Source organism: Lactuca virosa, chromosome 1 (genome assembly GCF_052849685.1).
Source record: "Lactuca virosa cultivar CGN04683 chromosome 1, Lactuca_virosa_CGN04683_v6, whole genome shotgun sequence".
Taxonomy (NCBI): domain Eukaryota; kingdom Viridiplantae; phylum Streptophyta; class Magnoliopsida; order Asterales; family Asteraceae; genus Lactuca; species Lactuca virosa.
Window position 1 is genome coordinate 182,837,030 of NC_136426.1, and position 22,504 is coordinate 182,859,533.

The 22,504-nt window shown below is 42.5% G+C and overlaps 1 protein-coding gene across 1 annotated transcript in view; it reads right to left on the minus strand.

Annotated features, from left to right (window-relative positions):
* Positions 1-3,829, minus strand: part of LOC145125180 (disease resistance protein RUN1-like) — a 45,915-nt gene extending 42,086 nt beyond the window's left edge. The window contains exons 1-4 of the mRNA XM_079060673.1: positions 3,255-3,829; positions 1,025-2,153; positions 627-743; positions 429-547 (exon numbers count right to left, since the gene is read on the minus strand). Of these exons, the coding sequence (XP_078916799.1) occupies positions 429-547; positions 627-743; positions 1,025-2,153; positions 3,255-3,829 (1,940 nt within the window). The remainder of the gene's footprint in view (positions 1-428; positions 548-626; positions 744-1,024; positions 2,154-3,254) is intronic.
* Positions 3,830-22,504: the final 18,675 nt, after the last annotated feature.

Here is a 22,504-nt window from a genome sequence, read left to right on the forward strand (position 1 = left end):
ACAACTGGGCATGGAATTGATAGGATTTCCATCTAAATATAATTCTTTTAACATGGATAGACAACTAAAGTCCATGGGAAAGGATTCATTAGACAACTTATTCTTTGCAAGTGATAACCTTACTAAAGACCTTGGTAAAGATATGGCAAAGGACTTCCAATCATGTGGTATAATACCCACAAAGGAAGAGAAAGAGGTTTTTCTGTTTACGCCAATTTTGTTATATGTGCACATTTCCAGTGAATCTATATCCATATTCTTGATTTGAGATTCACCAAGATTACAACAATCTAGCAACACTATTTTAACATTCTTTAACATTCCTATAATTCGTGGAATTTTTTCAAGCTTCTTGCAGTACAAGTTTAACACATTGCCTAATTGAATCACAAACATGAAGCAAACCAATGCAATTTCTAAGTATTAACCTCTTGAGCGCAGGCAATTGGTCAAAGTCACCAACAGTATGAAGTTGTGTGCAGAAACTTAAATTAAGAATCTTCAGTGAACCTAACAACTTTTTCTCTTTGAAGGACGATCCACCCAACTGAAAAATCGAAATAAGTTAATATAGTATTGAGTTTCATCAAGTCACATGCATAAATAATAAATGAAGATAACTTTACCTTTTGCCTCTTCTCAAGTCGTTGTGGATTAGTATAACAACCTACAAATGATTCAATATTGCTATACGACATGTCAAGAGCAACAAGATTCACTATAGATAAGTCTGAAGGTATAGACTTTAAATGAAAGCCATGCATACATTATCCTCTTAATTCCCTTGGAAAGTTTTCATAAGACCCATGCATGTGCACATAATTGAGTTGTAGTAGCATAAGATTATCCATGTTACTCAATGAATCTGTTTTCAGCTCAAATGATGCTCCCAATTTGTCTTTCTCAAGTATGCGCATGTCAAGGGCAAGGCCTTGAATATTTTACTTACCCTAAGAAGAAACATAATACAAATAAACAAATTAGGCAATACAAGATATTTTGGATAACATACATGGTCTGTTACCTTTTTCTGTTTCAACACTTTGAATGACTCCTTATGACACCATAATCGACTTCGCTTCCATGGCTTGTCAAGTGATTCTTTACGTACTTCGAATCTTCCCATCTCCTGAACCAACTGATGCATCTTTAATTCATTATTCGATCCAATACTAAGAAGACATCTGTCAATGAGATTCGTGATTCCAGATCTTGTGTTTATATCACATGCCTCTAATATTGTTTCACTAACATCTCTATCTATTCCAACAAAAAAACAAGCAATATGCTTAAACAAGTCCTTATCGTTTTTGGTTGACAAAGAGTCGAAGCTCATTCTCAAGACACTGTTTATATGGAAATTGCTTTCTTTCTTTAGTCCTTCCATGAACCCTTCGCAGCATACCAAATCCCGATTATGCAAAGACTTGCCCAAAATTTCAAGAGCCAATGGATGTCCTTGACAATACTTCACAAGCTTATCTGTCACCTCTTCATAACCTTCCTTGGGATGATTACAAATAAATGCATGGAAACACAAAAGTTGTCGTGATTTAGTCTCATGTAAGCCTTCAAGGAAGCGTTCTACATGCTTGGGTTTAATGTTTGTTTTGAATAGTGCACAACTCCCTGTCAACCATCTGTCCTTTGTTGTTATTAAAATTTTGCTTCCAGGATGAAAACCTTTGCTTCCAAGTAATGCATCCAACTGAACAAGAGTACTGATATCATCAAGAACTAGAAACACCCTTTTACGGAGGAGTACATTCTCAATCTTTGCGGTGTATATTGAAACATCATGAACTTTAATTGAATTTGTTTTTGAAATGTCATTGCAGAGTTGTTCTTGTAAATCAGGCAACCCATTAAACTTTCCATCACATTTCCTTGTGATATCTTCAATATAGCTGCTTGTGTGGAATTCACGATAGTATAGCCCATAGACATATTTGGCTAAAGATGTCTTCCCGATCCCGCCAATACCCGAAATAGTAAGTATGCCTGCCGTATGTAAGGATCCATCTTTCAACCATGAAGTGACAAAGTTAATATGATAGTCCATCCCAATAAGAAGTGGCCGAATATTCCCTAAGGGTACATGTAATCTACGGCAGATGTCCTGCAAAATTTCTTCAATTAACTCTGTCTCAAACCTGAAACTTGATTTAATTAGAACTTCAATACACAATCTACAAACTAACAAACCAGATTTGGATATTTAATTTATCCAAAGATCAAAATCAAAACTAGATCATAGTTATTAATTTTAAATTTTAATAAGTTTTTCACATCAAAACCATCTTGTGTTTGCACTTAACATTATAAGTATTTAACGTGTAAGGTCATAAATATATGTATAATAAGACCAAAGCTACCAATGTAATACCAATACCAGATTTCACTAATGAGCCATCTAACTTGATAAGGATCCTAACCTAGTACCACACACACCTGAGCCATATTTTGGATAGGCCTAATGAGCCTAAGCCTTGGATAGTCTATAGAAAGAAAGGATACAAGGAAGGACACATGTAGGGTGATGAATGGAGAAGATCATTATGTATGAAGATAGAGAGAGATGGAGGATATTATTCAGTGAGAAGATTTTCAATAATGTCAACTCTATAAAAAATTTCTTGTAGAATTATTGTTCATTGGCATCAAGCTTGGGTTGGAGGAATTCACATATTGAATTTCCTTTATGATTTGTTTTGAAGTATTTGCTTTCAACTAATACATAGATCTCTCTTTCAAATTCATTTACTGTTACATATGTTTTGAGTTAAGAACTTCAAATATAAAGCTCTACCATAACTTCACTATGTTTCTATAAAACTATCAAACATAACTATCAATGAGGTGCGTCTGAAAAAGTGCCAGTTATGGTATTGTATATTAAATAGTAGATAGATAGAAAAAGATTCAAATTGATTTTTAACATAACCATACAAAAATAAATGAAATGGTTTATCTAAATAGACTAACCTATGATAAAATATTAAATGCATAGCAAATGTGAAAAAACTATCAACATGTTTACTATATCTAAATGAACAGATTTATGAGATCACATAATTGAAAACATAGATTCAACTTTGTGCATCTTCTTTATCCTAATACATCAAACATATATGTCTATTTAATGATATTAAAGAAACTTATTGAAATGTGTGGGGAGAAGATAATACCAACATTTCATGCGTTAATTAAATAAGATTAAAGATGTATGAAGAAATGGGTAAGAAAGTAGTTACCTTCCATTGACGTCGTTTCCTTTTAAATTAGCAACTTCTATAAGCGCTTTATTCCACCTATCCATCTTTTCAGCCAATTGACTTCTTTTATTTGCATTTGTCTCTGCCTCCATCGTTTGTTTATGCTTAGCCATTGCATCTCCAAATCTACTTTGTTGCTTCCGGATATGGGTGGACTCCACATGATAAAAGATGGGGATGACAATATGGTCGGATGTCATACGCTGCTCAAGGATCAACACCAATTCATCCAGACACCATGTTGATGTAGTGTAATTCTTGGACAAAACAATAATAGAAGCCCGAGATGCCTTAATTGCATTTTCGAATTCTGGTTTTAGATCTTCCCCTGTTTCAATCTCTTCATCATCCAAGAAGGTAGTGATATTGGCATCAATGAGAGCCTTATGAAGGTGATCAGTGAAACTATGACGAGTATCAAGGCCTCTAAAACTTAGAAATACATCATATCTATGAGCTTGAGTTGATGAATTAGCACCACAAGTTGATGGACTATAGCAATGAGTTGATGAAAAGGATGAAGATTCTTCTGGAAGTTCAGATAGAACAACCATTATAAGTTATGGGTTGATGACTCTTCACCCTTCAGACAATTTTGTGTAGTTATTTAAATAAAGTTTTTCCTTATATACGCGGTGTATCTCAGTATGTTCTGAAACGCCTCCACACGTTATCGGTTATGAAATTTGGTTTGACGGCTTTCCTCACTTGTGCTTCACTGTGAAGATCTTAAACATAATGCTTCTTCATAAAATCCAAAATATTAATATCTACTATATGCAACTTAAACCTCATCAAACTGTTTGAAACTCAATGATAATAATACCTTTGAATTCTTCAAAAAGAAACTTTTAAATAATTAGAATACAGCACGCATGAACTCTAATTGTGTGAACATTTCACTTTTTATTCCCAAACATCAAGTTGCGTGTTGATTTTGGAGCTATATAGTGTGTAATGTGTATATGTGTGTGTTAACCCTTAATTCCAATTTGATTAACTCACATTAACATCCCTACTATTGTGTAAATAAAATCCATTTGATGTTCACTTAAACAAATCAACACCAAATACCATTCTGTAAACAACTACAAGATTATTATCACCCCCCACAAGAGAAATTGCAATACATAGAGGAAATTTCAAGCTTGCACCAAATATCAACAAACAAATAAAAGATCTAAACAAAAAAGGAGTAAGTTTGTTGACATGGTTGTTTATGGATCCCCAAAATTAGCAACAGAAATCTTTCCATCTTTGAATGTCTCTGGTCCTAGTATCAGCATAAATCTAAAGTGTTTCTACTTTTATTCATGGGCTTGTTCCAAATGACATGTCCTTTTTAAGGTTTCAATTTCAAAGTCTCATAAGTAAATGAACAGTAACTGAAACACAAAATTCAAACCTCTGTTAACGAAATAAACAAATGATTATGATTAATAAGATGAAATTGTCAAACAACATGTGAAACTAAGTTGTAAGAATGTCGTTCATAGTTACCTGCCAACAGGAAGACAAAGAGACCTGGGCAGCGACGATATATAGAGGATGAACCAACAGTGAGGAGCTGAGAAATATGACGACCGGTAATTACCGAGGTTTGTCGGCGAGTGAACGAGGGAGGAAGGGAGACTGCCAGAAAGAAGAAGATGTTGTGGTTCTCTTTTGCCTTACGAATAGATGGTGTTGTATATTCTTTTCAAGAGAATTAATGGTAAATTGGGGGGGAATTCCAAGAAACTGTTTATGTCAGGAAGCAGCTAGTAAACGCCAGAGAATGAAGAGAACAACGAGAATTGGGGGCAAATTCCAAGAGATTCCAAGTAATTATTTAAGTTAGTAGGGAAGCGGCTGGTTTCTAATTATCTTTTGCCTGACAGGATTTTGCTTCTTTTGAATTTCTTTTGTTATTTCTTTTCTGTAACTAATGATATTTATTTATTTACTATGTTTTGTGAATACTGAATAGTATACATAGTAATTATAATTTTGTGGAGTAATTACAAAAATCCACCTTTTTATGTAAGTTTACCAAAATGACGATAAAGTTTGCTAAGTTCGCGTAGATCATGGTTTTTTGAACGGATGCTGCTAATAAGACACCCCTTAGATACCCTCTCATCATTTTTATAAAAAGTTAACCTATAATAAACTACTTATAATCAGTTTTTTCGGAAAACAATGCAATTTCAACCAATAAAAATACTTCAAAATTAATTAGGGTTGTCTAAATGGTAAAAAAAGGATGTCTTTTTAGCCAACCCCTTTTGAACCTACTTTCATAAGTCTCAAATTTAACCTAATCACTTTTGCAAATATCGAAATTCTCCTAACTCTTTACGGTCTTAAATTTTTCGTAGTTACCAAAATCACCATACGTCTACCTGTCAACAAGACTCACACCAAACACACACTAACCACACACCGGCTGCAATTAGACTCAGCACCAAGAGACACCGAGACTCACCCACAGAGACACCAAACCCCCTCCATGTATTTTTTTTTTCCTGTTCATCCTTTACATTCAGAAACTAGATCAAAACACCACTCCAACCATCTGAGATTTTGGGATCTAGTCCTGGAGTTGATCTATAAATGGCTCAATACTTGTATTTCATTTGCAAGGTTCCTATGTAAATTGGGAAGGCTTGAGTGTATTATTTCGTTTCTTAATTTCCAGACCACACACAGATGTAAATCAACATTATAGTTTCCTGAACTTGGCCCATACCCATGCTGTTTGAAATTATATTTTTGAAATGAAGCATATCTATCAATGAAAAGATGAGGAGAACAGGTACCACCACTTCTTGACTGCGATCCAAACTTCTTGGGAGATTGCACAATCAATTAGATGATGGGCTTCTGTTTCTTCAGCATTGTTGCATAAGGGGCAGGTAGATGAGAATCTGATTCTGATTTTAGATAGGTTTTCTCTAGTAGGTAACCTCTTATGACAAATTCTCCACACCAATATATTCACTATTATGGGGACCAAATTATTCCATTCCCAGGCACCTGAAGTTTTTTTTTTTTGTAGTAATTTTTCATCCATGTATCCTCGTAGTGAAGCCACCGTGTATTCTCCCGGGGCTTCAAGATTCCACTTTAACGTATTGCCCTGGACCTCTAGGGTTTTGATTACCTTAATTGGAGCCTTATATATATAGCAAAAAAGAGGAAAGAACCAAGACTTCCCAGGAACGATTTGCACAGTGTCAAGAGACCCCCAAACGACAAGGTAGAGGCTTTCCATTTAGTCAACTTTGTTTGAAATTTTCCTATAAGAGCGTTCCATTGTACCGTTCTGGACATGTTTGCCCCTACAGAAATCCCCAGGTATATGGAAAAAGGTAGATATCCAATTGAGCAATGCACACTTGTAGATAGCCATGCTTTTGGTAATGTATATTTTTAAAGCTGATGGTAGTTCGTAGCAACGTAAGATTCTAATAAGATTTTTGGCGTTTTGTATTGACCAGGAACCGAGGAAAATTACGCCATATGCGTATTGAAGATTCAACGGGACTAAACCAGTGTTAGGCAGGTGAATGCCTTGGAAAACTCCATGTTCTTTGGCTTGTTCGAGTGTAATATTGAGTACTTGCCGCTACGATGAAATCAGATTTTTGAAATGAAGCATATCTGTCAACGATAAGATGAGGGGAATAGGTACCACCACTTCTTGACTGCGATCCAAACTTCTTGGGAGATTGCACAATCAATTAGATGATGGGCTTCTGTATCTTCAGCATTGTTGCATAAGGGGCAGGTAGATGAGAATCTGATTCTGATTTTAGATAGGTTTTCTCTAGTAGGTAAGCTCTTATGACAAATTCTCCACGCCAATATATTCAATATTATGGGGACCAAATTATTCCATTCCCAGGCACCTGAAGTTGTTTTTTGTAGTAATATTTCATCGATGTATCCTCGTAGTGAAGCCACCGTGCATTCTCCCGAGGCTTCAAGTTTCCACTTTAAGGTATTGCCCTGGACCTCTGGTGACTCTGTGAAAATAGACTACAAAAATCTAGGTTGTCCTTGACTAGGTGATTCTTCAGGTTGACAATGCTTCCCCATCAATATCATTTTCTTTTTGCTCTGGAAGGGGCATTGAACCATCCGTCACTCCCATAAACGCCTTTATAACCTCTTTCAAAAGTTCATGTCGATCCGAGTTGAAACGCCACCACTATTTTCCAAGTAGTGCGAGATTATGTGCGATTAGGTTGTCGATATCACGTCATCTGTCTTTTTTCCGGGACAATTTTGTCCCACATGATCGATTGGATTGGAAGGGTTTTTGGAGATATGATGGCGAGTTAGCTAGGACAATTCTTGTCAAATAAGGCCTTCATTCGGAAGTCATGTGGTGTGACTGTGTAAGACTATTAGCCTTAGCCACCAGGTGGAAATCCGGTAAATCGGTTATTCAACAGATAAGTCGGGACCAGGGAGGTATCGGTTGCATTTTGAAAGTAGCTTGGGGGGAAAGGGGAACATGTCACACCCCCAAACCGGAACGGCGGAAACGTTCGGGGGCGGAGGACCTCGTGTATAGTATCACAACAATTGAATAATAGTAATCAAAGCAACAACAACCATTGCATTAATAGTATAATGTTTACATTATATTTGAATCATACACGATTGACTCCAAAAGTAAATAACAAGTAAAGACTTGAAGCTACTATGCTCCATATTCTTGAACCCGGCGTGTGTACCTATCTACTAATGTCCTGAGAATACAAGTAGGTTTTGAAAGAGTATCAACATTAAGCTGGTAAGTTCATAAGCATTTTGTTTTGGAAAATTGTTCTGTGTTCTTTAGAAAAGTGCGTTGTGTTTCTCCTGAAAACCTTATATTTACTGATGTAATGAATGTTAAGTAAAAATGATTCTTACTAGTTTCTCATGCGAGTACTTAGTGTATACAAATCATAAACAATACAGATCGAACAAACAATCGATTGTGTGGTTCTGCCCCAAGCCCACAACCAAACAATGAACAAGAAATGAGGCGGAGGCCACACATTCCACTGGTTTTCGGATCCTTATGTACATAATCCTGACGTATTCACTAGATACTTACAAAGTTAACTGTATTGGTCCTTTGATATCTATTGATATTGTTCCTCAAGAAAATCCAATATTTTCTTATAAAAAGCATGATTAAACCCATTCCTTCTATAACTACTTAGTTAATACTAGTTACGTATAAACCAATATCGAATAGACAGTTAATTGTGTGGATCTGCCCTAAACCGACAACCGAACAAGGAACATGGAATGAGGCGGAAACCACACATTCCACAGCCTATCAGATATTCTTCATACGTAACTCGGTTGTATAGACTAAGGATTTATAGAATTAATAATGAATATTCGTTAATTGAATAATAATCTCATTGTTTGTAAATTACTGATGTTTATCTTGGAAAATCCTATATTTTCCCTAAGTGTAAGTTATTGAATTATCTGTTCCAAATCGAAGAGTACAAGTATCTACCATACTTATGTTGTTAAGCATTGTTCTGTCTGAAAACCCTGGCTACCACCAGTAATGTATAGTACGTTCTGTTTGAAAACCATGGCTACCACCAGTAATGTATGGTACGTTATGTTTGAAAACCCTGGCTACCGCCAGTAATGTATAGTAGTTTTATTACATAAATAAAACTAGTTAAAAAAGTATTGTTCTGTATACTGAAAGTGTTGTTAATACCCTCCTGTGATCACTTAGTACATATGAGTTATAGAAATCTAGATTGAACAGACAGTCGATTGGGTGATTCTGCCCTAAGCCCACAACCAAACAAGGAACAAGAAATGAGGCGGAGATCACACATCCCACTGCATGTCGGATGTTAATTTCATATTACGCTAATGTACATACTAAGTCACCACATAGTTACTAACCTTGTTGACTGTTTGTTAGGTATATTATTACATGAACGAGTCGTTGTTTCTCCAGTGAGTTCTTATAACCATACTATGGACGATAAACATTACGACGTACTTCGGACGTCGTGAACTGAATGACGTTTGTCACCCTAGGTTGACTGTAGCTAATAGTCAGGGTGCAGGATTGTCACTCCTGTATAGATCTATACACAAACTCACGCTCTCCCTCCAGGAGACTCTGGTTACAAGGGGTAGACTTCTCAGAAGACGTGTCTCAAATTGTAGTTCTCTCAACGAATTCACGAATAATACTATGAAAACCCCTTTTTGTTCTTAACATGAATCTTTATAAAATAGTATCTTTTATTTCATAATTCATAAGTTAGTTTCCTTGTTTGAAAAACATGCTTGTAATGTTTGTATCTTAACATGTTTTGTAAAACAGATTTCAAGTTTAGTAGTAACAGTGTTCATCATGTTTAGTAAGTTCTATGTTCAATATGTGCTAATGATAGGAAAATATAATAAACCAAATTATATTTTTAAACACAAGATTACTTGTGTTTTTACTTGTATTCCCCCCTGAAAACATTAAAAAGCTCTGAAAATATAGGGGTATGAACTCACCTGACTATGAATGACTCGGATGAATGACAAATATAGGATGCTTCGTATGCTAAGTGAAGTCCCGAGCAAAATACGGTCCTATTAAGCACATATTAACATGTATAGGCCTAAAGTTAGTGTCTAAAACCACTAACAATCATAGGAAACACCCTTAGGATGTAGGAAACACTTGTAATGAAGTATTAGAACCAAGAATGAGGGATGAAATGGAGTTCACGGCCAAACCACCATGGGTTCACGACCCAAGATGTGTTCACGGCCTAATATGTGTTCACGGCCCAAGAACACATGAACATTTGATGGGTTTACGACCCATCTATGAAGGGTACCCGGCCCTATGAAGGGTTCACGGACGTGAACTCTTCAAGATCATAAAGATGGTGATGTGAAGTGATGAAGCAAGGCTAGGATCAAGGGGTTTCTAAGCATGAACAAGTAAGGAATGAAATACTTATATTTTGAGGCCCTTAGGAGTGATAACGGTTGAAGATAGTTGAGAGAGAATGGGAATGTTCACGGCTAAAGCTTGAAGAAATGAGGAGAAAAATGTGTGAATCACATATATATATATATATATATATATATATATATATATATATATATATATATGTAGGGTGGTTCACGGCCCAAGCATGTGTTCACGGCCGTGAACCTAGTTTGCGGCCGTGAGCTCCCTTTGAGGGTGTTCCATGTTCGAGTGCAAACTATTGATTCTCAGATAACGCTTCCCAAAATTCAACCCTTGAGTGCACTAGGCTTTGAGACCCTCAAACTGACTCTAAACACAGTAACAAGTAGCGGAACCAAGTCTGAATTACAGAGAGAGATTTCAGGTTGTCACATCATCCCCCCGATAGAGGGAATTTCGTCCCGAAATTCGGATTCCGAGTGGTTGGTTAAGGATAAGGAAAAGAGGTGGGTACCTTGGTTCTAATTAATCCTTGAGTTCTTCAATGAATTCAGATACTCGCTGGGTGTTTCGGGGGATCTTCACTGTTGGATCTGTTGTTATGATCTGTGGATAGTGTGTGGGTTGACTTGACTGACTATGTTCATCCAACTGGTAGGATGTCCATTCGTAGTCTTGAGCAGCTTTTGCCCTGAAGTTCATGGTAGGACTCATACATGGTTCATCTATCATCGCCTTGTGTACACAAGTCGAATATAATTAAGATTGATAAGACGGTCAGATGGGTGGCTCTGCCCCAGGTCCACAGCCAGACAATGAACATGAGATAGGGTGGAAACATACATCCTAAGTCCGTAAAATCTTAATTATATACCACCCTCGAGTATACACTAAACATTAATAGGCTAACCGTATCCGTCCCTAGCCTCTGAGCTTGAACTTGACTTGTTGCGCGAGTGGTATTTCCAAAATGGTCTGTTGGGAATACTTAAGGAAGGTTACGGGAGGATACTATGCTCCTCGCATGAGTACTTTTGAGGTTTGAAGCGAGACGAAATTTCGAGGTTCGCGTCTAGTTTGTCGTTATGAGTGACGAGGGTTTTGTTATTCGGTCGGGTTATGGCGAAGGGTCTCCTTGGTGACACATGGAATTGGTATAGCGTGGACTCAGTTAGACTAGGCGGGATGACATTGTCGTATTTCGAGTTAAGTTAGTTCGGAATGAGCGTTTTGTTAGTACATTGGTGTATCTGTGTGTACGTTTCTAGTGTTTTCTGTTTTTGATCTTGATATTACTACTACGAAAGTTTTGTATTGTATTAAGTGTGCACTAACGGGGGAATCGTTCTGGTGAATGTTACTTGATATTACGATCCCTATCCGGTTCCTCTATAATCGCTTGGTGTCTACAAGTCATATATAATTAAGATTTGATAAGACGGTCGACTGAGTGACTCTGCTCTATATCCACAACCAGAGAAGGAACAGGAAATAAGGAAGAATCATGCACTCTAAGTCTAATTGTTCTTAATTATATATGGCCCTAATGTTTACACCAAGTCATTATAACTTACCAGAAAGAGTATTTAGTTTCTACATAAACTATGTGCTTTGTTTAGACGAGGAAGAAATTTTTATGGTCAGGATATAGTTGGCAACGGTTTTCTTGAAAATGTAGATTTGAGAAATGATTCGAGTTGGAAAACGTACCGCTGTTCTCGGGGGTTTCTGGGGTAGACTCTCCTGCAGTGATCATTAGAACGTGTAGCACCTGGTTCTTGGTACGTATTCTTTTTATTAATTCTTTAAATATTTTGCATTTTTGGCCTTGGACTCGGCGAGTTGAAGGACCAACTCGCCGAGTAGAAGCGGGACGGAACGCGAGATTTAAATGATGGGCTCGACAAGTCGGGTCCCGGACTCGGCGAATAGACGATGTCTGGACAAAAACCCTAATCCAAGGGTTTGCACCCTATTTAAACGACCTTATGCAGCCTCTATCGCCCCTTTATGCTCCCAAACACCTCTCATTGAAACCCTAGCCGTTATTGAAGCAATCTAAGCCTTGTTGGTGGATTTTGGTGCTTGTGAACTTAAGAAGGAAGAAGAAAGGCTTGAGGAAGCAAGTAAAGACCAAGGGAACCCGAGTTTATGCACCTTCTACAGTTCATTGAAGGTAAAAAGCTGTAACCTTGCTCTTTCATTTGTTAGATCCCTTTTTGGGAAGATTTAGGGCTTTTATAAGCCATTTTTGGTGGCCAACCATGTTTGCAAACATGGTTGGGGGTTTAAGCTTCTGCACATCATTAAAGGAGTCACTAGGCAAATTTGGGTTGCTTTTGCACCCATGAAAGGTCCCATGCACTATAGGAGCTTGTTTTATGTCTTTTTGAGCTCAAAGTCCCATGCAAGCACGTAAAGTTTGTAACTTTACGTGCTAGATCGATTATAGAAGCTTGGATCTATCTTTTGATCAAAGGTTGTACATCAGAAATCAAAGATTTAGAGTGTGGACGTGACCAACTCGGCGAGTCCATTCTTGGACTCGACGAGTCCGAGGCTTTGAGCCCTATATCTGTTGAGGGTCAAAGGGACCCAGTTGAGTGTTATAAGGTTTGTAACCGGACAGAAAGAGTTACCCAATGCATTGGACGTGATTTAGACCTGGAGTTCATGGGACACGGCGAGTGCTAGAACAGACTCGGCGAGTCCAAGGCAATCTTCTTAAGGATGAAGATGAACTCGACGAGTTGTTCATCAACTCGGCGAGTCATGGACAGAACTTGTTCATCAGATGAAGGTGAACTCGACGAGTCGTTCATCAACTCGGCGAGTCGGATGAGTTTTCATGTAATGTTCATATGAGAGAAGAACTCGTCGAGTTGACGGCCCAACTCGATGAGTGGGGTCATGGATAAGGACGAGTAAAGGGTGAGGGACTCGACGAGTTGACGGCCCAACTCGGCGAGTCCGGTCAACTAGAAGTTGACTTTTGACTTGGACTTGGTTAGGGGTAAAATGGTCATTTTACCCTAAGAGTAGATATCAGTTCTAACTAAGTGTTTATGGGGATTGTAGCCGGAGGATTTTCGGAGCAGCAGTGGACGGAGGTTTCCCGCACAGATTATCAGCAGCTACTCGTACAAGGTGAGTTGCCTTCCAGTAGCGGTGGGTCTAAGGCCACAATGTCGGCCCACCAGTAGGAGACGTATGTTAGATGATGGTCTTTGTGATATCATCTAGGTTTGCTATTACCTGATATGTTATGTGCTAGTATGATATGTTATATGCTAGTAGCTGTAGGGGAGATAGTCCCCGAGATCACCGGTCGACAGGGCCGAAGGGGTAGTCATGCCCAGTCATGTTTGATAGAATGTGATTATGTGATACATGTTATGTGGTAGTAGTAGAGGGGTGAAATAGTCCCCAGTATCCGGTCGAAAGGACCGAAGGGGAGGCCAGCACCCAGATGTGCTAGGCGTTATCCGGTCGAAAGGACCGAAGGGGAGGCCAGCACCCAGATATTCTAGGCAGTATCCGGTCGAAAGGACCGAAGGGGAGGCCAGCACCCAGATATGCTAGGCAGTATCCGGTCGAAAGGACCGAAGGGGTAGGTCGGGCACCCAGATATGCCTGACAGTATTTGTATGTTATGTGGTTGTATGGTATGTGGTACGATGGGGGAACTCACTAAGCTTCGTGCTTACAGTTTACAATTTTGTTTTCAGGTACCTCTTCATCGAAGGGGAAGGAGCTGGTGCGGTAGCGGCACATCATACACGCACATTGTTTTCTGCACCATGAGATATTCTGGGATTTTATACTCTGACATTATGGTTGTTTTATGTTTTGGTTTTCAGACACGAAATATGTTTATGAAATGATATGATCAAACGATGTTTATTCACAAATGTTTTCCAAAGTATTGATTTAAAAATGAAATTTTTGGACGCAAAAATTTGGTTGTTACAAGTTGGTATCAGAGCCCTGGTTTGAGGGATTCGAACACACCTTCGGGGGTGTCTCGACTCAAATCGAGGGATCAAAAGAATTTTTTTAAGAAAATGGTTTTCTAAAGAATAAGACATAAGAGTTTTTGAGAAAGAACAAGTGTGTGATGTGCACGACCGGCCGAGCTCAAGTAAGTATTTCCCAAAGTACCCATACAAGTTTATGTTATGATTACCAGTCTCAGTTTCAGTTGAACATCATGCTAGATTAGGACTAAGGATCTAGGAAGGATGCCTTATGTGCCTGTTATATGTCTACCAGCTTATTGAGAACTGCATGCTAGTACATATTAGTGGGTATGATAGCCAGAGTAGTATATACTTGATTATGGGTACTCGATGACCGAATGCTGCTTCCTATGTGCTTTTAAAAGTTCTAGTTGTCTTTCACTAACTAGTAAACGAATATGTTAAGTTGCTTATTGCAAGGACTAAATAATTTCAGAAGGTTGGGTCTAGCTCTATTTCGCAGCTCTTGTTTAAGTCCAACCGTTATAGGATAGGATCCCTCATTCGAATAATTATCTAGTCTGAGTAATATGTAATAGTATCCACAAGCTAGTTAGGGGAAGAAAACAGGGACTTCTTATGCAACTGATGGCGGAGAGTGGGTCGGTGATTACCTAGGGCAAGCCTAGGACGACATTAGCATGAGATCAGCAGTAGTAGTGGAAGGGACTTGGTGGAGTCGGGGCAGTTCTTGAGGAAAGTACGGATAGATGTGGAAGGTAGTATGGGCCCGTACTACTGAAAGCAGAGGATCCGTACTTGAATCGAGGAAGGCTAAGGCAAGACCAGGGAACTTGTAGTAAATGTGATCCCTCAAGAGGTATCAGTATCACTGACGGTTGTCGTTATGTATTGCAGAATGGTGGTACTACGTCCGAGGCCAGCAGTTGGCAGTTCAAGAGAGGGATCGGGTTCGGGATCAGGTTCCGAGCCAGTAGATGAGAGGCTACGCGAGTTCATTGTGTCAGAGATCACCAGAGGCATCCTTGAGTCGACCCCCATCATTTTCGGGTCGATCAAGGAAGGGATAGTTGAGCTGATGGAGGACCGTCTCAGGGTGTTCAGGAGTGACATGGCATCTGGCCAGTCAGGATCTCGCATGCTGTCCTTTAAGGACATCAGGGGCAGTGGTGCGCCAGATTTCCATGGGGCGAAGGACCCCATTGCTGCCAGACGATGGATTGCAGACATTGAGTCTGCACAGCTGACCAGCTTCTGCCTTGAGGGGTCAAAGGTACGATTTGTAGCAGGATGTCTGAGGGACCGGGCTAGGGATTGGTGGGAGTCGGTTGGTGACTCTTTGGGAGCCTCGGCTGTTGAGGCTATGACATGGTCAGACTTTGTGACCCGGTTCAGAGCGGAGTTCGCGCCTGCAGTGCAGCTCCAGCAGTTAGCCAGGGAATTCTTGGATATGAGGCAGACCACAGAGACTGTGGCGGAGATCACCGCCAAGTTCCGGGAGAGGGCGTTACTGGTGCCCCAGTATGCGGGTGATGAGGACATGAGGAGGACCCGCTACCATGACATGCTACGAGCTGACATTCGGGAGCATGTTAGTTTTTCAGCTTGCCCTACCTGGATTCCATGATTGCCAGGGCAAGGGAGAGGGAGATTGATCTGGAGCATATCTGGAAGAGGAAGACAGAGGAGGGGCAAGTTTCAGGGGAAGAAGCCCAAGGGATCAGATGTTGGGCCGAAAGGCCAACAGAGCCGAGGCCGCTGTAGGAAATGCGGCAAGGCACATGAGGGGGCGTGTAGATTGGGATCGTCGGGCTGCTACAAGTGCGGAAAGACGGGGCATTTTAGCAGGGATTGTACCGCCCCTGCACCTGTCTTTTCGACGTCTGGGTTGCTGTGTTTCCACTGCAACCAGAGGGGCCACAAGAAGGCCAACTGCCCCCAGTTGACAGCAGCAGCGCCAGTGAAGGCGCCAGCTCCAGTGACCCTGCGGATTACGGATGGTCGGCAGGGCAAGGCAGAGGCTCCAGTGGTGAGGAGTTGGGCATTTCAGTTGACTGCCGAGGAGGCACGCGCTGCACCCGATGTGGTGACAGGTATGACTTCTTATTTATGTTTTTATGATTCGCTGCTGTGATTTTGGTTATGTAATGTATGTGCCCTATTTAGGATCGTTCCATGTGAACGGAATCCCAGTGCAGGTATTGTTTGATTCGGGTGCTACCCGATCATTTGTCTCTCTTGCGCTTAGCAAGAAGTTTCCTGAGCCTTCGGGCATGTTGGATTGCCCTTTAGAGGTAGAGATTGTTGATGACCGATCGGTGCGAGCATCGGCGATATTCCGAGATTGTGTGTTGCGGTTATTCGAGGAGTGCTACTTGGTAGACTTGGTTCCTATTCCGTTGAGAGGGAACAAGGTGATTATAGGCATGGATTGGCTGAGCCCTAATGGGGCGGTGATAGATTGCGCACAGCAGCTGGTGCGGATTAGGACCCCAAGTGGGGGAGAGTTGGTAGTTCAGGGTGAGAGGACACATTCAGGACCAGCTGTATGTTCAGCAGTGAGAGCTAGGCGCTACCTTCAGCAGGGTTACGCCGGGTATGTCGCGTATGTTATGGATACCCGAGAGGTGGGTAAGGAGACGGTGAGCGAGGTCCCGGTGGTAAGAGATTACGCGGATGTGTTCCCAGAGGAGCTTCCTGGGATACCTCCAGAGCGTCAGGTGGAGTTCAGGATCGATTTGGTTCCTGGTGCGGCCCCGATTGCCAAGGCGCCGTACCGGTTGGCTCCTCCCGAGATGCAGGAGTTGTCTACGCAGCTGCAGGAGCTGCTAGACAAGGGATTTATCAGGCCGCGTAGTTCACCTTGGGGATCCCCGATCCTGTTTGTCAAGAAGAAGGATGGGTCGCACCGTATGTGCATAGTCTACCGGGAGCTGAACAAGGTAACGGTGAAGAACCGTTACCCACTCCCGAGGATTGACAACCTCTTTGACCAGCTACAGGGAGCATCTTCGTTCTCCAAGATTGATTTGCGTTCAGGGTATCATCAGATGAGGGTCAGAGAGGAGGATGTGCAGAAGACGGCGTTTCGGACGCGTTATGGCCACTATGAGTTCGTGGTGATGCCTTTCGGGCTCACCAATGCTCCTGCCGCGTTCATGGACCTCATGAACCGCGTGTGTAGACCGATGTTAGACCGGTCTGTGATAGTGTTTATCGACGATATCTTGGTTTACTCCGAGACGCGAGAGCAGCATGAGGAGCATCTGCGAGAGGTTCTGGAGACTTTGAGGAGGGAGAGCTTGTATGCCAAGTTCTCCAAGTGTGAGTTCTGGTTGCGCGAGGTGCAGTTTCTTGGGTACCTTGTCAACTAGAACGGGATTTCGGTAGATCCGGCCAAAGTTGAGGCCGTGATGAGATGGGAGGTTCCGAGGTCTCCATCTGAGATTCGGAGTTTCCTGGGATTAGCTGGCTACTATCGGAGATTCATCTAGGATTTCTCCAAGATAGCCTTACCCCTGACCAGGCTAACGAGGAAGGTTGTGGTCTTTCGTTGGGGGCCTGAGCAGCAGGCTGCATTCGAGACACTGAGGCAGAGATTGTGCGAGGCGCCAATCTTAGCCCTGCCAGAGGGGATGGAGGATCTCGTTGTGTACTGTGATGCGTCCATCTCGGGATTGGGCGCATTATTGATGCAGAGAGGGCATGTCATTGCTTACGCTTCGAGGCAACTGAAGCCTCACGAGGAGAACTACCCGACGCATGATTTGGAGCTGGGGGCTGTTGTGTTCACCCGGAAGATTTGGCGTCATTACCTCTATGGGGTTCGTTGTACGATTTACACGGACCACAAGAGCTTGAGGTACCTCATGGATCAGCCGAATCTAAACATGAGGCAGCGTCGGTGGTTGGACGTGGTGAAGGATTACGATTGCGAGATCCTTTACCACCCGGGGAAGGCCAACGTGGTGGCCGATGCGCTTAGCCATAAGGCGGCACCGATCAGAGATATCTGCATGCGGATGACAGTAGTGACCCCGTTATTGGAGCAGATCCGAGAGGCCCAGCAGGAGGCTATGAAGGAGGAACATCGGAAGAGTGAGCGTATAGTGGGTTAGGTTTCCTCCTTCGACTATGACAGTAGGGGATTATTGACATTACACCGTAGGGTGTGGGTTCCATACCTCGGAGGCGTGCGCCAGGTTCTGATGGAGGAGGCGCACAAATCCCGATTCTCCATTCATCCCAGGGCGACGAAGATGTATAGGGATCTTCGTCTTGATTATTGGTGGCCCTACATGAAGCGGGATGTAGCATGGTATGTGGAGCGGTGCTTGACCTGCAGGAAGGTCAAGGCCGAGCACCAGAGGCCACACGGAAAGATGCAGCCGTTGGATATTCCCCTGAGGAAGTGGGAAGATATTACTATGGATTTCATCACCAAGCTTCCCAGGACCGCGCGGGGAGTGGATTCCATATGGGTCATCGTGGATCGGTTGACCAAGAGCGCCCACTTTATCCCGATTTAGGAGAGCATCTCGGCCGAGAAATTGGCCGATATCTATATCAGGGAGGTGGTGGTGCGGCACGGGGTGCCGGTCTCCGTGATTTCTGACAGGGATGTTCGGTTCACTTCCAGGTTTTGGAAGAAATTCCACGACGAGTTGGGTACTCGTCTGCATTTCAGCACCGCCTTTCACCCGCAGACGAATGGCCAGAGCGAGCGGACCATCCAGACTCTGGAAGATATGCTGCGGGCGTGTGTGTTAGATTTTGGTGGTAGTTGGGATACCTACCTTCCGTTGGCTGAGTTCTCCTACAACAACAGCTACCACGCGAGTATTGATCGTCCTCCCTTTGAGATGTTATACGGGAGGAGGTGCAGGACCCCGATATGCTGGGGCGAGGTTGGCCAGAGAGTCATGGGGAGCACCGAAGTGGTGCTCAAAACGAAGGAGAGGATTCAGCAGGTCCGAAGCAGGCTTCAGACTGCTCAGAGTCGGTAGAAAAGTTATGCCGACAAGCGTCGTTAAGACCTGGAGTTCCAGGATGGAGATATGGTTCTCCTGAAAGTGTCACCTTGGAAAGGCGTCATTCGATTCAGGAAGCGGGGCAAGTTGGGCCCAAGTTACATTGGACCGTTCAGGGTTGTAGCCCGGGTGGGCAAGGTGGCGTACAGGCTGGATCTGCCAGCCGAACTCAGTCAGATCCACAACACTTTCCACGTCTCCCAGCTGCGAAAGTGCCTGGTGGACGACTCAGCAGTGGTACCCTTGGAGAACATTCAGGTTGATGACAGCCTGAATTACATCGAGCGGCCTGTAGCGATCCTTGACCGGAAGTTGAAGGATCTGAGGAACAAAAGAGTGGAACTCGTGAAGGTGCAATGGCAGCACCGGAAGGGGTCGGAGTGGACTTGGGAGCCGGTGGACGAGATGATGGAGCATTACCCCGAGCTGTTTCGGGAACGAGCTGCAGACTTTGAGGACGTAGTCTAAAATAAGTGGGGGAGATTTGTAGCACCTGGTTCTTGGTACGTATTCTTTTTATTAATTCTTTAAATATTTTGCATTTTTGGCCTTGGACTCGGCGAGTTGAAGGACCAACTCGCCAAGTAGAAGCGGGACGGAATGCGAGATTTAAGTGATGGACTCGACGAGTCGCGTCCCGGACTCGGCGAGTAGACGTTGTCTCGACAAAAACCCTAATCTAAGGGTTTGCACCCTATTTAAACGACCTTATGCAGCCTCCATCGCCCCTTTATGCTCCCAAACACCTCTCATTGAAACCCTAGCCGTTATTGAAGCAATCTAAGCCTTGTTGGTGGATTTTGGTGCTTGTGATCTTAAGAAGGAATGAGAAAGGCTTGAGGAAGCAAGTAAAGACCAAGGGAACCCGAGTTTATGCACCTTCTACAGTTCATTGAAGGTAAAAAGCTGTAACCTTGCTCTTTCATTTGTTAGATCCCTTTTTGGGAAGATTTAGGGCTTTTATAAGCCATTTTTGGTGGCCAACCATGTTTGCAAACATGGTTTGGGGTTTAAGCTTCTGAATCACATCATTAAAGGAGTCACTAGGCAAATTTGGGTTGCTTTTGCACCGATGAAAGGTCCCATGCACTACAGGAGCTTGTTTTATGTCTTTTTGAGCTCAAAGTCCCATGCAAGCACGTAAAGTTTGTAACTTTACGTGCTAGATCGATTATAGAAGCTTGGATCTATCTTTTGATCAAAGGTTGTACATCAGAAATCAAAGATTTAGAGTGTGGACATGACCAACTCAGCGAGTCCATTCTTGGACTCGACGAGTCCGAGGCTTTGAGCCCTATATCTGTTGAGGGTCAAAGGGACCCAGTTGAGTGTTATAAGCTTTGTAACCGGACAGAAAGAGTTACCCAATGCATTGGACGTGATTTAGACCTGGAGTTCATGGGACTCGGCGAGTGCTAGAACAGACTCGGCGAGTCCAAGGCAATCTTCTTAAGGATGAAGATGAACTCGACGAGTTGTTCATCAACTCGGCGAGTCATGGACATAACTTGTTCATCAGATGAAGGTGAACTCGACGAGTCGTTCATCAACTCGGCGAGTCGGATGAGTTTTCATGTAATGTTTATATGAGAGAAGAACTCGTCGAGTTGATTGCCCAACTCGACGAGTGGGGTCATAGATGAGGACGAGTAAAGAGTGAGGGACTCGACGAGTTGACGGCCCAACTCGGCGAGTCCGGTCAACTAGAAGTTGACTTTTGACTTGGACTTGGTTAGGGGTAAAATGGTCATTTTACCCTAAGAGTAGATATTAGTTCTAACTAAGTGTTTATGGGGATTGTAGCTTGAGGATTTCCGGAGCAGCAGCAGACGGTGGTTTCCCGCACAGATTATCAGCAGCTACTCGTACAAGGTCAGTTGCCTTCCAGTAGCGGTGGGTCTAAGGCCACAATGTCGGCCCACCAGTAGGAGACGTATGTTAGATGATGGTCTTTGTGATATCATCTAGGTTTGCTATTACCTGATATGTTATGTGCTAGTATGATATGTTATATGCTAGTAGCTGTAGGGGAGATAGTCCCCGAGATCACCGGTCGACAGGGCCGAAGGGGTAGTCATGCCCAGTCATGTTAGATAGAATGTGATTATGTGATACATGTTATGTGGTAGTAGTAGAGGAGTGAAATAGTCCCCAGTATCCGGTCGAAAGGACCGAAGGGGAGGCCAGCACCCAGATATGCTAGGCGTTATCCGGTCGAAAGGACCGAAGGGGAGGCCAGCACCCAGATATTCTAGGCAGTATCCGGTCGAAAGGACCGAAGGGGAGGCCAGCACCCATATATGCTAGGCAGTATCCGGTCGAAAGGACCGAAGGGGTAAGTCGGGCACCCAGATATGCCTGACAGTATTTGTATGTTATGTGGTTGTATGGTATGTGGTACGATGGGGGAACTCACTAAGCTTCGTGCTTACAGTTTACAGTTTTGTTTTCAGGTACCTCTTCATCGAAGGCGAAGGAGCTGGCGCGGTAGCGGCACACCATACACGCACATTGTTTTCCGCACCATGAGATATTCTGGGATTTTGTACTCTGACATTATGGTTGTTTTATCTTTTGGTTTTCAGACACGAAATATGTTTATGAAATGATATGATCAAACGATGTTTATTCACAAATGTTTTCCAAAGTATTGATTTAAAAATGAAATTTTTGGACGCTAAAATTGGGTTGTTACAGAACTCTTCCCTCTTCGCCAGTGTTTCTGGCCAAAGGACAATATCTCCTGTAGTGTCCTGTTTCACCACATTCGTAGCAGGTTTGACTTACTTCCTCAAATGGGACCTGTGAGATTGGTCGTGCCGACGCCCTACAGAAACGGATGGTGTGTCCCCTTCTAAGACAGTTCTTGCAATACAGCTTCCGACACCTTCCGGTATGATGAAAGTTGTACTTATTATATTTAGGGAGGGTTCCAGCATAACGACTGTTGGGTGCTGTTGCGGCTGGGGTCGTGGCGGCATAGATTGTACCCCTCTGTTGTCTCTCGGAGGGCTCTTGCGTTGATTGTATCTTCTCCCCGCTCTTGGACTTTTGTTTATCATCACCTCCTTTGGTTGACTCAGGAATGGGGTCCATTATGTCTTGGCGGATTCCACAATCCACCAATGTTCGAGCCAAGAGTTTGGCACTGTCAAACGTAAGAGGTTTCAATGCTAATACATTTCCTTGGATTGGAGAAGGTAGTCCCCAAATGTATCTCTCTACCTTCTTGCTCTCTGGGGTAACCATCCCTGGGCATAGTGCAACTAAATCGTT